General features: G+C 36.1%; 1 protein-coding gene across 3 annotated transcripts in view; it reads left to right on the forward strand.

Moving 5' to 3' along the window:
- The window catches only part of VAV3 (vav guanine nucleotide exchange factor 3), a 396567-nt gene that overhangs the window by 336362 nt on the left and 41756 nt on the right, over positions 1 to 18449 (forward strand). For 2 of the 3 annotated variants that reach the window (XM_060301801.2, XM_030868866.3), the window contains exon 21: positions 9773 to 9838. The exons of the other annotated variant lie outside the window; for it this stretch is intronic. In XM_060301801.2, coding sequence (XP_060157784.1) covers positions 9773 to 9838 — 66 coding nt within the window. The remainder of the gene's footprint in view (positions 1 to 9772; positions 9839 to 18449) is intronic. 3 annotated transcript variants of the gene reach the window in all.

Genomic DNA, 18449 nt, shown 5'->3' on the forward strand with positions numbered 1-18449 from the left:
CGTCTCCCTGTCCAGTTAGAGCACTCCAGAAAGGTAAGAACCATGGCTTTCACATCTTCATCTCTAATGCCTAGAATAAAAGAGGCATTCAGTCCATGGGTTTAAAATGAATAACTGGTTAGAGCTCCTATTTCCATAACACATATGTTATTTACAAGTTTTCAAATTCATTGTTTATTAACTCAAATTACACTTTATGCTGTTATTTGAAAAACCATAAAAGTATTCATTCATCTTGTCAGATTTAAATTTATCTTTGTTCTCTCAGAATAGTCTTAGAGCTTTTTAACCTTGTGTCCTCAAGTTCTTTATCTATAAAATGGGGATTTTAATATTTAAATGACTCACAAGCATGTTGGTGTTGTAAAAATCATAGGAAATAGGAAGTAAACTTGAAAGAAAATTGAAAAGGAGAAAAAGTATATTTTGGTGTAATTGTTAATGATTTTGAAAGATTTTGATTTGAAATATCATTGTTAATGATTTTGAAAGAGCTTCATTTTTCAGAAGTGGGAAAATGAGTATCAGTTTGGTTTCTAAAAAGCTTAAAATTTCATCTTCCCCACATTTAATATGAAGAGTCCTGCTAATATACACAGGCTCATAGAAGACCACTCTGCTCATCCAATTCTGATACCCAATTCTTGAAATTTCTTTAGTTAGATATTAAACTTTTTACTTCATAATTAGACATAAAATCACAAATGATAAATTCTGAAGGACATAGTTGACATAAACAGGATAAAATCATGAGCCCTTTCTTCACAGCAGGTTTGGACCAGGAAGGCCTTAGATACCTCAAGGAGAGTGGGAAGGAAACAGAGGGACAGGGGTTTACAGAAAAGAAACTTTGCTTAGGGAACGGTGTGCTTACTTGTGGGAACTGTTGACCTTTTGTGCTTAAGCCATCTGTCCTATAACACAGGACCTGACCCAGACACCCTCTGATGTCCAAAGAAGGGAGGTAAGTGGAGGGGAATTAGTGGATCTTTCCTCCCAACAACATCTCTGCCTGCTACTTTCGTTGTCAAGTCACTTCAAAGCATTCTTTTCCTTTGCCCTAAATAAGGAGGAGACTTTTCTGATTCCTTCTAGACCACACAAGAATATTAGCTACAATAGAATTTTCTAAAACTATGCATTTTTTTCTCCTGATCTAAAATTCGAGTGTCAGACTGCATCATCATCAGAGGCAAACAGAACACAAAAGAAATATTTCTGAAAGAATCGTATCTCTTTTGTTAAGAAAACTTGATTCCTGATACCAAAAGACTCATTGCTTTGGCGTTACAAACCAGAGAGTAAACATCTCTGGGAACCGTTTTTCCTAGGTGAGATTCCTACTCCAGGGCGCTTCTTTGTGAAATCTGAAACTTGGTTTTTATCAAGACAGCGATACCTTTTTAGGCAGTACTGGAGCAGGTTCAAGGTGTTCCTCAGGTGATCTTGGCTTGGCTTCTACACTGCCTCTCACCACTTGCGCATCCCTTGTGTAAACCTAGGAGAAACCAAGGCAGAATTGAAATTGTGCATTAGAAGATTAGAAGCTGTGTGAAAAGCGTAGAGGCTGATTTGGTATAAGTATGTCCTGTAATTATGAGATCTTAATTTTACAGGTGTTTACCTCAAAATATTGAGCTAAATCAGGGTCCCTAATTACAGGAAAGTAGATAAAGGCAGAATGTGGCTGTAATAGAACAAGAGAGGCCCGGGAGAGATGATTATGGAAGATAATAGACATTAGTAAAGGCCTATAAGAATCATTTTCCCTGGGTAACTGCCAACTGGCTTTGATTGAATAGATCATAAACTGAGTTTGCAGGAATGTTTCCAAGTGTACAGACTGTATTGTGGGAATTGGCAAACCTCCTGACAAAGTGGGTGAGGTCCTAATTGTTAACTCTCAAGACAGGCATTTTTGATTAACAGTTCTTACTGGTACTTTTCCCGTGTTTCCCATTATAACCTACATTTGGGACAGGGCAAAATGTAGGTTATAATATGACTAGATGAAGTCTCTGCTGTCTAAGTAGAAGTTCCAACAGCAGAGTATTACCTCTTCTTTTCCAAACAGAGAGTAACATTATTAAGGAAAAAGTTCTGAGGAAATCTGTTCTGGTCCTTTTTCTTCTATTATTTTACCACCATATAAGCTATGTTCTGTCATAATTACTACAAGTTTGTGTCAAGCACAGAATACCTTCCATGGGCCATCAATCTGCAATTGATTTGATACTGTGAAGGGTTTCAATAGAGTGTGCACGTGTGCATACCCTTAAGGCTTTGGGCCAAGTAATTTATCAGATTATAACATATATTGAATTTTAATTATTCATGGTAATGTGAATTCCTAACGAATGAATGAAGGAATGTCATTCCTAACAAGTCAATCCTGTGTACCCTGGAAAACGGAAGACTTCACACTGAGTTAGAATGAAAGTCATTAAGGACCTGAAATGTTGTTCTCTTCTATAAGTACAACCAGATTAAATTACTGACACGTAGTATCTGTAATTAAGAGTCTGTAGCTCAGATATTTCTTAGTAACAGTAACTGACCAGAGAACTGTAGGGACTTGGGAAACATGATCATATAAACAAAGAACTTTAGTAGTAAAAGAGACCTCAGAAATTCATGGTTCAAAGTCTGTCATTTTACAGGTGAGAATATTGAAGCCAAGAATGATTAAATGACTTACTGAAGATCTGAAAGCCAGGAAGAGAATACTGGGTTCCTGATTCTCTATACCTATCAAATTATCAATATTACCACAAAAGTTTTATTTCTGATCCAAAATTCTATAAAACTCTATGGAAATAACCAAATCAAAAGCTAGTTAAGACATGATCTGAATGGGATCCTTGAAGATAGTAGCCATGTTATTCATTTCTAATCTCCTGGTACCTAGCATAGTGTAAATAAAGAAGCCAATACACTTTTCATTAAAATACTAATTCTGTCCTTAGTAGAAGAGTACTTTCTTTAAAAATGCCTAATGCTGCCATGAGCATATACTCTGTAAGGTGCTATTACTCAGAATATTTCCTTTGTGATTACTTAAAATTAAAATCACCAAGGATAGGAAAACATTCATCAATTGTCTGTTAGGAGTAGAAAAACAAATATCTATATTTTGGACCTTTGGTAATCCTGATTTATTTTGGGGACTATGTGGCCTCTCCCCAAATAGGATTTCTTCCAAGATGTGGTAGAACTGTGTTTTTCTTTCCAGATTTTGTACTGAGTAACCACTTAGGATTTGGCTTACCTACATGCAGATTGGTTTTTTGCTTGCTGATTTTTCTTTCATCAGTTATAAGATTTTGATTCAAGATTGCACTGTGTGTAGTATAGTGTCTTAGCCAGTGAGAATCTGGAGAAAAAGCCTCAAGATGCCCATAACTATAGAGTTCCCTTCCCTGCTGGAGAAATCCAAGAACCTCACAGAATACATTTTTTGGATAGCAAGAAAAATATACTGCAGTCTCAAGTCTCATTCTGCTTTTATATTCATCTCACATCTAATAAGTGTAGAAATACAGCTTATGGCTTTTTAGTGGGTTTTTCTTAGTGTACATTTCACAATTCTTTTCTTTTGTAGTTTTTGACACTTTTGTCTGCCAAAATTTCAGATATAGTAAACAAACTATTTTGTGTGCATTGGAAAAACCATCAAATATAAAAGAGGCCTTTGTCACATATTTTGATGACTCGATGCAATTATAAACCTTTACAAAGTGAAGATAAATTTAATTTCAAAGATCCTAGATCAAGATGCAAGTTTTTTTAGAGTTATTCAGAATTCTAAGCTTATGACAGCCACTTACCTACAGATGAACTATACCAGGAATGTGAGTTTCATACAGCCTTCTGAAAAACCTTGTGTTTACTGTTCATACGTTGGACAAAAGTTAAAGACCCTGTTCTCCTTTGACTGAGAAATGGTAAAAGCACATGGTTTATGGTTTTGTTCCTTTGTGTGTGTGCATGAATATTTTGGAATTCACTGTTAGGACCATTCAGTATAACCATATGCAATTATGTCTGGCAAATTTTCATGGTGTTCACGTGTAGAAAAATGTGTTTCTTACCTTACTCAACATACAAGAAGCAATTAACAATGAAAAAAATGTGTGTACTAGCAAGAAAGCATTGAGATAAAGAAATGGACTGTCTGCAATGCAATTAATTCCTATTCAGGTGAAACATATGAGAGCCTGTTACTTGTGGCTTAGCAAACTTGCATAAATATAAATAAGAAAGACGGTGGGATTATACGCAGAACCAGATATTTCTATTTTAATGACATGTGAATAGGCCAACCAAAAAAAATGAAAATTTAGGAGTAAAAAAAATTGAGATCAATCAAAAAGCAATATTGGAGGAAAAAACAAAGAATAGGGATTTTTTGGCATTTACCAAGTGCTTTCACATATGTTAATTCTTTGATCCTTGTAACACCCTGGTGAGGTCTGTGTGGCAGATCTTATCCTCTTCCTTATCATTGAGGCTTGCCTGCAGTTGCACAGATTTTTATAGCAGAGCTGGGAAGAGAATGAGCTCTTCTGATGCCACATCCCTGCTGTCTGATACTGCCTTTTTCTGTTTTCCAACAACTAACACTGATGTATATCTAACTGATGACACTGGTTACAGTGTGGCTGCAACTATCATCAGAGATCATTCCTTACCAAAGGCCAATTTCAGATAGGTTCTTTGTCGTGGTCTTCTCTCCTTTTCTGGTCCTTTGGTTCCATTTCACGTACTCACAAAAAGTGAAGAATAAAAAAAAAAGAAGCCGGTCAGAATAATTCCCAAAGTAGTGCTTGCTAAAAGCTATCCATCCATTCAGTCAATTAATTTGTATATTCACCTGTATTCCCATAATTCATGGCCACCCTGTACATCTCCCCTCCGCCGCCCCCCATGGCAGACTGTGTATTTCTGACAGTGAGAGAGTGACTGGCCAGAGTGACAGTTGCTCTGGCCCTTACCCATGTGTGATAAATCGCTTAGTAATCTCCACGGCACCATCATGCATACATTGAAAGTGTTTAGGGCATTGTAACTTGGGAGAACTTCCCATCTTTCATAAATAACCATTAATCTGTCCCTTTCACATTCAGCTTTCCACATCTGTTTCAAATTGTTCAGTGCTATTCCAGGAGTGCATTAAAGCTCCAGTGCAGGTGGTATTAAGGGGATAAATGAGCCACAGGGAAAAGACACTCTGTATTTTTCTTAAAGCAATTTTTTCTCCTTTGTACAAAGTTAGGAGCCAAGCAATTTACGATTAAGATTTTCGGAGGATATTTTCTATCATTTTCAGCCATCCTTGTTTATGAGTTTAAAAATGCAGTTTTAGCTCTGCCATTCTAGCATACGTTAATGCTTTTCTCCATATAGGTAGATTGTAAATATCATTTCTACCAGCATTTCTAAGTAGTTTTAATTCATTATGAGTCCCTGTAGTTTCCTACTGAAGAAAAATGAAAAATCGTTATAACCAAAGGTCAGTTAGGAATAAATGTCTGAATATGCATTTATATTTGTGACATTCAGGAATTTCAGAGACAGTTGTCAATTTTCTGTTTGATTCATTTTTATACAGGAAGCAACTTGCTTTTCAGGAAAAAAGGGATTATTTTATGAATTATAATTTAATATTGTTTTATGTCTGCAACATTTAATGAAAGCTATAAAGGTGCATCTTTTCTTACCATATACAGCCCATAACCTATTCTCTCAGGTACTTTCCAAAGAGAATATTTTCATAATGACCCAAACTATACTGTTAGATTTACAAAAGTCCCATCACATAACGTAGAGAATGCCCTGTAGACTAAATGCATATGAAGATGATAGCACTGTATGGTACATCAGATGACACATAACTGTAAATGTTTTCAAGTTGACCTTGAAGATGTTAAGGGACTCACAAAAACAAACATCAGACAGGAGGATAACGAAAAGAAGACTCCCTATCTCTGGCATTTGTAATAGGCATAAAAGGAATGACAAGTTGATTATCTGACCCGGAATAAAATGCCCACACAGGAAAAGTAAAGAAAAAGGAAATTCAGCTACATGTCTCTTATCAAGGTTAGTAAAAATTTCATAAATAGATCACATAAAGTGTACAAAGTCATTGCCTTTGAAAATGGTTGATTTCATAGCTACAGTCTGCAGTTCCATCCATGCGTAGGAGATTGATAGCTGCTCCGCCCATTAGTATTAATGAGTGATCAATGCACAGCACACACACAAACACCAGGGAACCAAAGACACCCCACCTACACACTACTTTGTTTTTTAATCTTCCAAATGTTGTAGGATGGCTACTGCCTTATAAGTGGAAAATCATTAAGTATAGCACATATTATTTCCCATAGCTGAAACTGACATCTCATAGAAATTAGTGAGGAAATGTGACCTTATTCATCTGTCTGTTATGTTAAATTCTTTCTCACCTCTTTGTCATCTGAGGGATGCCTGTGACCATTAAGGAAATGTAGCCTGCACTGCTAGGACATTTCATTAAGGAAAAAATTCAGAATGATGTTAGTAGTCTGCTTAGTGAGAAAAATTCCTTCTCCTGGGAGTTCTCCAATAGTGTTAAATGCACTGTCACAGAATATCACTGCTTTTCCCGAACTCTGCATCCAATAGAGTAAGACCTTTTGTTCTTTTTCTGATGAAGGATAGGAATTGACAGTTCACCGTTCTTATAATTGCCAAAGTTTTCCAATTTGTTGATACATCTTCAAATATAGGTTTTAAAAAACCATTGTAAAGCTCTTGCTTAGGCCTTTCCCCTGAAAAACAGACTTACCTCCTTTGGTGTACTCTCAGAGGTCTTATTTTACTTTAAAACAATCACCCTTTTTTTCACTTATGAGCCTTGGTCAGTACATGGTTCCCACCTGCACACCCTTATATTTTCTACTCAGGTAGCATCGTGGTGCATTTATATTTATATAAGGGTCTAGCTAGTCATATAGTCCCCAGATATTATACTTACTGGTATCTCAGTGTCATGCTTAAAATAAAGCACCAAAAAGTACTCAGTAAATACAGTTGAATGAAAGGAACATTTCCTTCCAACCTTATAGTTACTGTGCTGCCATCACACTCTAGTGTCTGATTCTCCTCCCTCCTGGTGGTTCCTTCCTGCCTTCTAATTAGACTCATTTCTCTAAGTATTGTTTTCTTCTGTCTACATTTCCTTCCACAACGTTATTGCTCCTGTGACTTCAAGGTTCCCCTCTATATGACTGCCATCTAAATCTGTGTTATCTGGATGGATCACCTCCATCCTTGACTTTTCCCCCAATCTTTAACTCCCATAGTCTTCTCTTCCCATATCTAATCCATAGGCAGGTCCCAAACACTGTAGTTAAATGATGTCTCTAGCACCTGTTTCCCTTCCTCCAGACCTCCTTCCCTTTCTATGACACCATTTCTTTAATGTTATTCTCACCTATAAAGTCATGCCCATCTATAAGCCAGCTTGCATACTGATGCCAGGTTAGTTCTTCTAAAATATAATATAACCCCTTTATTGAAACCCCATGGCCAATGATAAATTCAGATATCACTGTCAAACTGGTTCCTTAGTACCTTTTAGCTTTCTTTCTACTGTGCCCTTTTATGAGTCTTACACTGTAGCGAGAAGCAGTGCAAAACTCTGAAGTTAGAACAATTGAATTTGAATTCTGGTTCTGTCACTTACTGGCTCTGTGATCATGGTCAAATCACTTAACTCCTCTATGTCTCATTTTTCTCACCTTTAAAATAGGGATAGTAGTTGGACCTACGACAAAGGATTATTATAAGGATTAAATGAAACACTCAGGGCAGTGTCTAGCATACAGTTAGGGGTACAATAAGTGTTACTCATTATTAGACTCCATTTAAAGGGAATGATTTGCATTTCCCATGCACATCCTGTAATTTCCTAGCCCCATGCCTTTCTCTTGATGTATTTTGTTTTCAGAATGTTCTCCATTTCCATCTCTATTTGTTTAAACCCTGCACATTTTACATTCATGTGCCCCCTCTTCCATGTAGCTTTTTGGCAAACCCCCAATACTCAGTTTAGCTTTTGAATTTCCATAGCATCTCCTGTACCTCTTTCAGTATTTAGTCCTTTCTATTTTGTATTATAATTAGGTGTATACATATCTTCTGAAAATACAGGGGAAAACAAGAACTGTTTTATGAATTTTTGCATTTTTCTCAGTGTCTAACCAAACATGAGATACTGTATTTGTTGACTAAATGAATGAATACCCCTCTTGTTCACTTACCTTTTCCCTAATATGCAAGTGCAATGTGGTTTGAGAACCTGGCCAAAATTATTATCTTCTCCTTGCTTGGTTACGTAATTGATCTCCTTCTATCCTAACCCCACCCTTTCCTCTTCTCTTTTTTCCCTCCTTTTCCCCATACCTCTGACTCTTCCCCCTTTTCTGCTCCACTTACCTTCTCTCTCTCCCACTCTCCCCTCCCCCATCTTCCCTTTTCTCCTCGTCTTCCTCCTCATCATTGTCTTGAATTCTAGATTCCCACTTTTTAAAATTTCCTCCACAAACTCATAGCCAAGATCTGTGGGAACAAAGCGATACTACTTCAAGAGGGAGATGTTTTCTGATCGTTTTTTGTTACTCTTTGTCAAAAATAATAGAGCATGTAGCATTCAATTATAATGCAACTTATTCATCTGAGCTACTGAGAAGCAAGCAATGGTTAAATGGCAAATAAAAACAAGCCCAATATCTGGACAAGGAGAAATAATCTCACAAGAACTTTTTAATTACATGTGCTTATTGTTGCCATATGTTTTGTTTTGTTTTTGCGGTACGCGGGCCTCTGACTGTCGTGGCCTCTCCCGTCGCGGAGCACAGGCTCCGGACGCGCAGGCTCAGGGGCCATGGCTCATGGGCCCAGCCGCTCCGCGGCATGTGGGATCTTCCCGGACCGGGGCACGAACCCGTGTGCCCTGCATCGGCAGGCGGACTCTCAACCACTGCGCCACCAGGGAAGCCCTGTTGCAGTATGTTTTGAGTACAGTTTGTCTTTCTAGAAAAGGTAAACAATTGTGTCATGAGATTGTTTTAAAGAGGAATTTGACCAAAGGTCTCCAAGAATAAATTCATTTCTTATTGTTAATTTCTTCCCTCTTTTCTCATTTACAATGGAGTTTTGAGTCGTAATCCTTTCTTCCAACATCTTAACTGTCCCTTTCCCTTAATCAGTATCCTGTTTCTTTCTCCTAAATTTGAAAATCATCTAAAATGTCATATTATGTTCTGTTTTCCATTTCCACATGTCTTGAAATGTCTCATCCTGTTGGAGGAACATTCTCATGAGTTCTGTTAGGGATACCAATATCCTAATTAATTATGAGCTTACACAAAACCAATGTGATCTACTTGTATTTATGAATATAAATTTGAAAGATATAGTATGCTATTATCTCTATTATAGGATTGAGGGGTGTGAAGTTAACAAAATTGAATGGTAGATTGGAAAGTCAAACTTGAATTCTTATTTTATAATTGTGATATGAAGCCATATGTAAAGTTTAACAATTTTAAAACCTTTCTGCTTATGCTTCCCTTCCTGAGCCATAGTCAGTTAATGCTTAGGACTGGATACAATGTGGAAGTAATTCTGAGGATCCCAACTGACAACATTATGCATCTACTGCTATGGGATCATCATTATAGTAAATTTGTTCTCAAAACTGGCATCTTTTTTTCTAATTTAGGGTAGAAATTTAACATCTGGAGAGGTTGGATTTTTTCCGAGTGATGCTGTCAAGCCTTGCCCATGTGTGAGTATTTTATTTCTTTCTACTTTGTTTTTTGATGCTATAATGAATTGTCAAGAAAGTACAAAGGATACTGGTCTGGCCCCTCATTAATTCTATTAATATTTTCTTATTAATGACATATTCCAAGATTATGATGATTCCATTGTCAGGAAATATTTTTAAATGTTAAGGGAAGGGGCTTCCCTGGTGGTGCAGTGGTTGAGAGTCCGCCTGCCGATGCAGGGGACACGGGTTCGTGCCCCGGTCCAGGAAGATCCCACGTGCCACGGAGCAGCTGGGTCCGTGAGCCATGGCCGCTGAGCCTGCGCGTCCAGAGCCTGTGCTCTGCAACAGGAGAGGCCACAACAGTGAGAGGCCCGCTACCGCAAAAAAAACAATGTTAAGGGAATACATGCAACAGGAAAATTTTACTTAGTATAATTTACAAAATTAACATTTTTATAAGGTTTTAGAAGGAATAAACTAAAGCTACTGATCAGATGTATTGTACAAACTTCCCTTTTCCCTCTGAGGTAAGAATGGTATGGTCTAATATATTTCCAGTCACTTTGGGTTACAGAGAGATTGCACTTCAACTAGTGTGTTTGAAAGCCTGCTAGAAAGCATGAATGTCCGCAGATTCTTCAGTCAAATCTCTTAATATATTTTTCTGTGCTTTAGTTTGTCATAACTGCTTATTTAGTGTCGTAATGACATTTTCTGAAAACATCAAACACGTTAGGCAGATACAAGAAGAATGAATATTTACTCAAATATTATTATGGATGAATATAACATAAAATATACTCTCTGATGCTTTATGAAATTTATAAATTTCTGTTTAGGGTGATGTTATTTTATCATCGTAATTTGGTGTTTGGGGTAGATTTTTCTGTGACACTTTTCAAGTTCTTAACTCTAATTAAAGGAAATTATTTTACTAATACAATGGAGTTATTGGTTTGTGGGGAAAAAAACCTTCTTAAACTATTCTGCTTGCCTTATTTCAGTCTTTCCCAGTTTTCTAAACTGAACATTCTTTTTAATATTATAAATGGGAATGTCTGCCATCCTTAACCTCAGATGTAGTCTGAAGAATAATTTACTCCACTCATTCAAGCTTAATTAATTTCAAAAGCAAAGGGAATCAAAAAGAAAAAAAGCTCTTGCTATTTCTGTTGGTTCTATGATCTAATGCCACATATTGTTCAGGTTATGTTGTAATCTTGAAAACAATTATTGAAATTTCATACCACTCTCATTTAATTAGATAAGCAAAAATGATTCTTCAGCTAGTTTTCTGTCATTTATATGAATAAGATTAAGGCTTCCTATGCTTAAAGAACTGATATTTATATGTAGGCACATACATTAAGATTTTGGGAACCTAGCACAGGGAGCTCAGCTTGGTGTTCTGTGATGACCTAGATGGGTGGGATGGGGCGGGTAGGGGAGGGAGGCCCAAAAGTGAGGGGATATATGTATACATATAGCTGATTCACTTCATTGTACAGCAAAAATTAACAACACTGTAAAGCAATTATACTCCAATAAAAAAAAACTATTAAGCATTTCATGTGCCATGTACTGTTTTCTTTTCACAGCTCCTTGAATATAGCATAGAATGAGCATTTGAAGTTTTATTTTAGGAATAGTATGGCACATAGTAGGTATTTAATAAATTTTTGTTGTATGAATGAACAAAGAAGTGAAAAAGCAAACAAAAGTTCCTAACTAAATGTAGGTAATTAACAATGGCAGATAGTAATTAAATCAGCTTATAGGATAATACTGAATGATATTTTGTGATCTGGTTAGTTACTAGAAAAAGAAATGTGCTTACAATTTTAGCTAATGAAGAGTTGTAGAGGAACACATAATTGTGGGTAGGACTACCAACTAAATATGATTGTTTTTATAGCTTAAAATTAATAAATAGCTATTAAATTTTTACTGCTTTATTTAATGAAATTATAGATTCATTTGTTGGTTGTAGGTTAAGTTAGGTGAATGAAGCTAAGCAGAAGGAGGAAAAACACAGGAGACAATTTCATTTCTGGCAATATGGTTACTGGAGAGAAAGCCTAGAGCTAAAGCACAGTGCAAACTTGGGTGTCTCTCTGTGAATCGCAGAGCGCTCAGTGGGTGAACAAGAAGAAAACTATCCCACAGGAGAAGATATGCCTATCTTTGTCTTGGATCTTGGTGGGGAACAGAAAAAAAAGTCTCTCTCCCCTAAGAATTCTTAACTTTAGATCCAAAAACCACCCACATGGGGGGTTGGAATTCATACTAGCTTTGTGACCTAAATAATACTAAGCTAGAAACATAGTAGAACATACATATCAATAATTACCTTAAACATAAATGAATTAAATGTTGCAAACAAAAGACACAGACTGGCTGAATGGATACAGAAACAAGATCCATATATATGCTGTCTACAATAGAACCATTTCAGATCTAGGGGACACATACAGACTGAAAGTAAGGGGACTGAAAAAGGTATTTCATGAAAATGGAAATCAAAAGAAAGCTGGAGTAGCAATACTCCTCATATAAAACAAAATAAACTTTAAAATAAAGACTATTACAAGAGACAAAGAAGGACACTACATAATGAGCAAGGATCAATCCAAGAAGAAGATATAACAATTATAAATATATATATATACCCAAATATATGAGGCAAATATTAATAGCTATAAAAGGAGAAATCAACAGTAACACAATAATAGGGGAGGACTTTAACACCCCACTTTCGACAGTGGACAGATCATTCAGACAGAAAATCAATAAGGAAACACAGGTCTTAAATGACACATTAGACCAGATGGACTTAATTGATATTAAAGAGCATTCCATCCAAAAGCAGCAGAATACACATTCTTCTCAAGTGCACATGGAACATTCTCCAGGATTGATCACCTGCTGGGCCACAAAGTGAGCCTCAGTAAATTTAAGAAAATTGAAATCACATCAAGCATCTTTTCCAACCACAACACTATGAGATTAGAAATCAACTACAAGGAAAAAAACTGTAAGAAACCATGAACACGTGGAAGCTAAACAATATGCTACTAAACAACCAATGGATCACTGAAGAAATCAGAGAGGAAATCAAAAAATACCAAGAGACAGATAAAAATGAAAGCACAATGATCCAAAACCTATGGGACACAGCAAAAGCAGATCTAAGAGGAAAGTTTATAGCAATACAGTCTTACCTCAGGAAACAAGAAAAATCTCAAATAAACACACTAAGCTTACACCTACAGCAACTAGAGAGAGAAGAACAAACAAAACCCAAAGTTCATAGAAGGAAAGAAATCCTAAAGATCAGAGCAGAAATAAATGCAATGGAGATAAAAAACAATAGTAAAGATCAATGAAGCTATAAGCTGATTCTGTGGAAAGTTAAACAAAATAGATAAACCTTTAGCAAGACTCATCAAGAAAAAAAGGGAAGGGGCTCAGATCAATAAAATTACAAATGAAAAAGAAGTTACAACTGACACCACAGAAATACAAAGCATCATGAGAGACTACTATAAGCAACTATATGCCAATAAAATGGATAATCTAGAAGAAATGGACAAATCCTTAGAAAGCTACAATCTCCCAAGACTGAACCACGAGGAAATAGAAAATATGAAAGGACCAGTGTGGATGCCTTCTATGTAATAAAGGCCATATGTGACAGCTAGCATCATTACTCAATGAGGAAAAGCTGAAAGCATTCCCTCTAAGATAAGGAACAAGACAAGGATATCCACTCTTGCCACTTTTATTCAACATAGTTTTGGAAATCCTAGCCACAGCAATGAGAGAGGAAAAATAAAATAAAATGAATCCAAATTGGAAAGGAAGAAGTAAAACTGTCACCGTTTGCAGATGGCATCATACTATACGTGGAAAATCCTAAAGGTGCTACCAGAGAACTACTAGAACTCATCAATGAATTCAGTAAAGTTGCAGGATACAAAATTAATACACAGAAATCTGTTGCATTTCTATACACTAACAACAAAAGATCAGAAAAAGAAATTAAAGAAACAATGCCATTTACCATCGCATCAAAAATAATAAAATACCTAGGAATAAACCTACCTAAGGAGGCAAAAGACGTGTACTCTGAAAACTATAAGACACTGATGAAAGAAATCAAAGATGACACAAACAGATGGAGAGACATACCATGTTCTTGGATTGGAAGAATCAATATTGTCAAAATGACTATACTACCCAAGGCAATCTACAGATTCAGTGCAATCCCTATCAAATTACCAATGGCATTTTTCACAGACCTAGAACAAATTTTTTTTTAATTTGTATGGAGATACAAAAGACCCCAAATAGCCAAAGCAATCTTGAGAAGAAAAACGGAGCTGGAAGAATCAGGCTCCCTAACTTCAGGCTATACTATAAAGCTACAGTCATCAAAAGAGTATGGTACTAGCACAAAAACAGAAATATAGATCAATGGAATAGTATAGAAAGCCCAGAAGTAAACCCACATTCCTATGGTCAATTAGTCTATGACAAAGGAGGTAAGACCATAGAGTGGAGAAAAGACAGTCTCTTCAATAAATGGTGCTGGGATAACTGGACAGCTACATGTAAAAAAATGAAATTAGAACATTCTTTAATGCCATTTACAAAAATAAACTCAAAATGGATCAAAGACCTAAATGTAATACTGTATAGTATAAAACTCTTAGTGGAAAATACAGGCAGAACACTCTTTGACATAAATTGCAGCAATATCTTTTTCAATCCATCTTTTAGAGTAATAGAAATAAAAACAAAAATAAACAAATGTGACCTAGTTAAACTCAAAATCTTCTGCACATCAAAGGAAACCATAAGCAAAACAAAAAGACAACCCACAGAATGGGAGAAAATATTTGCAAATGATGCAACCAATAAGGGATTAGTCTCCAAAATAAACACTTTATGCAGCTCAATAAAAAGAAAAAAAAAAAAACAAACCACCCAATCAAAAAACGGGCAGAAGACCTAAATAGACATTTCTCCAAAGAAGATACACAGATGGCCAAGAGGTACATCCAAAGATGCTCAACATCAGTAATTATTAGAGAAATGCAAATCAAAACTACAATGAGACATCACCTCACACCAGTCAGAATGGCCATCACCAAAAAGTCTACAAACAATAAATGCTGGAAGGGGTGTGGAGAAAAGGGAAGCCTCCTACACTCTTGGTGGGAATGTAAATTGGTACATCCACTATGGAGAACAGTATGGAGGTTCCTTAAAAAGCTAGAAATAGAGCTACCATATGATCCAGCAATCCCACTCCTGAGCACATATCCAGAGAAAACCATGGTTCAAAAGGATACATGCACCCCAATATTCATTGTTGCAATATTTACAATAGCCAAGACATGGAGGCAACCTAAATGTCCACTGACAGATGAATGGATAAAGAAGATGTGGTATATATATACAATGGAATATTACTCAGCCATTAAAAACAATGAAATAATGCCATTTGCAGCAACATGGATGGACCTGGAGATTATCATACTAAGTGAAGTAAAACAGAGAAAGACAAATATTATATGATATCGCTTATATGCGGAATCTAAAAAAATGATACAAATGAACTTATTTACAAAACAGAAACAGTCTCACAGAGGTAGAGGATAAATTTATGGTTACCGGGGGGAGCGGTGCAGGGGAGGCATAGATTGGGAGTTTGGAATTGACATTTACACACTGCTATATTTAAAACAGAAAACCAACATGGACCTACTGTATAACATAGGGAACTCTGCTCAACATTCTGTAATAACCTAAATGGGGAAAGAACTTGTATATGTATATGATGTATATGTATATGTATAACTGAATCACTCTGCTGTATACCTAAAACTAATGCAACATTGCTAGTCAGCAATACTCCAATATAAAATAAAATTTTTAAAAAGAAACATAGTATAAAATGATGCCACATTGATTGTGTTCCCAGTGCAAGTACAGATTCTCTCTAGATTGGCGCCTCAAAGGATTTCTACTGATAAAGTCCCAGGGATTATAAATTCACAATTTGGAATAATTATATTTATGAGGAAACAAACCCACCTTAAGCAAAAGTCAGCAGAGACAATAAAATGCAGAATTAGACCCACAAAGACAACAGGTAGTGGAATTATCAGATACTAAGTTCAAAATTGTATGTTTAATATGGTTGAAGAAATAAAAGGGGGAATAAAAGTCTAAAAGGAAAACAAGTCACTCTTGTTTGGGCATATTTCACAAAGAATCAGATATAGCAATTGAAATGAGGAACAATGGAAACATTACATGATGTATGAGACCCAGCTGGGCAGAAAATTGGAAGAAAAATCTGAATAAATTTCTCAGTGAACAGTCCAGAAAGATTAAGAGATAGAGAATGTAAGAGAATGGAATGATAAAGTTCAAATACGTCTATTGAGAGAGAGAATATAAATAATTGTGGGAAAGCAATGTTCAAATGATGGCTGAGAATTTTCCAGAATTTATGATAAAACTAAATAGTCAAGAAGAGTATATTAAACTTAATCAATACCTAGATACATTTTAGTGAAACTGCAGAACATCAAAGACAAAGAGAAAATATTAAAACCAACCTGAGAGAAAATACAGATTACCTATAAAGGGTTGATGATTAGACATATAGCTAACAACAGCAATAATGGAAACAATAGGAGTTTCCACTTCTGGTCATTGTCAAGTAGCTCCTATTGGACCAAGCCTCCCACAGAAAATAACTACAAACTCTGGACAAAATATTTTTTACAAAAACAACTATTTGAACATACTGGCTAGGAGAGAACTTGACATTCAGAAGAAGGATACTAGGTGAGTTTCCTGGCTTTAAGGCTAGCTTAAGGACAAACACTGGGCTGCACCATGCAGGGTGGCTGAAATACAGATAGAAACCTCACAGTATTACTGGCTTGAAGGGCAGAATATGGAGTTTGAAGCAAACACAGTCTGGAAAGGGAGATAACAAATCTTAGAAAGGAAAGAAGAGTGAGGGAGAACCTCAAATTCTGTGTATAAACATTGCCTCAGTCTCTGAGTGGTGCAGACTTCAAGTAGCTCAGCTTAGGCTAAAAGAACTTAACGAAGTATTCAGTTGCCCCTTACCACAGGGAAGACAGAGTTTGCAGTTGGAGTTCAAACAAGTTAACTGCCTGCTCTAAGAAAAACCACACTCTTTGTAGGAGCATAACTGAATCCAGGGCCTCTACAGCATATCATTCAAATTGTCCAAGAGGCCATCTAAAATCACTCAGTATACAAAAAAACAGGAAAACGTGAACCACACTCAAAAGAAAAGACAATTAAAGGATAACAACCCTCAGATGTCCCAAATGATAGAATTTGCAAGAAAGGATTTTTAAAGTAGCTATTATAATTGTGCTCAAGGACATAAATAAAGGAAAATACAGTTGACCCCTGAAACATGCAGGGATTAGGGTGCTGATCCTCCAAGCAGTGGAAAATTCACCTATAACTTATAGTCGCCCCTCTATATTCACAGTTCCTCCATATCTGTGGTTTCACATTCATAGATTCAATCAAAGGCAGATTGTGTTGTATTGTAGTATTTACTATTGAAAAAATCCATGTATAAGTGCACCCATGCAATTCAAACCCGTTTTGTTCAAGGGTTAACTGTATGTTTATAATGAATGGACAGGAAACCTCAGCAGAGAAATAAGAACTATAAAAAAGAACTGAATGGGAATTCTATACAATGAAAGTTCAATATTTGAAGCAGTAAGAATAATATACTCAAAGTTTTGAAAGAAAATTAGAAATATATCTTTCCTCAATGAGGATGAAATAATGACATTTCTAGCCTAACAAACACAGAAAGTTCACTTCTGTCTCATCTAGCTTTTATAAAATGTACTTGGGAAGAAGCATATATCTTATATTTAATTTTATATGTATGCTATATTCCCAATGAAATTTTTTTAAAACGCTACATCCACAGCAGAAGTTTTAACAATGTAAACAGCCTATGATGAAGGCAGAAAAAGGCATTAGGGAAAAACTGTCAAAGATGAGAACAAAATTGTTTATAGCCTTATATATGAGATATTCCTCTAGACGAGGGCCCAAAGTACACGATAGAAATGGGGAGGGCTCATGTCAGATGGAAAAGGACAGGATCCTACTCTGATGATGGGGATCACAGCTGAGAAGACAGTCCTGGCTCATCACGCATCAGAATGTACCAAAGAGAGAAAAAGCTTCAGAAGGACACATCCGGATGGAACAGCCTCAATCTCTGTTCTACTTTAGAATTTTATGTCACCTTCACTTTTGTGGATCCTTCCCAGCTAAGAAAATCCAGTCAAAATATGTTGAAGGTCTTTACCTGCTCTGTCCTCTTTCTCTCTTTTTGTTGTCGTTCTCCAGGAAGAGAGAGATAGGTTTAGGAATAAGCATACATTTGAAGAATACAGAGAGGTAGAGGAAGGAGGAAAACACTTTTTTCCCCATCAGATTTCTGAGGTCATGTATATTTTACTAAAAGGGAAACTGTTGAAGATTGATTTCTATTTGCGAAAACAAAATGGTATAAGAAAATATTCGCAGGAGTCGA

Source organism: Globicephala melas, chromosome 1, assembly GCF_963455315.2.
Source record: "Globicephala melas chromosome 1, mGloMel1.2, whole genome shotgun sequence".
Classification (NCBI taxonomy): domain Eukaryota; kingdom Metazoa; phylum Chordata; class Mammalia; order Artiodactyla; family Delphinidae; genus Globicephala; species Globicephala melas.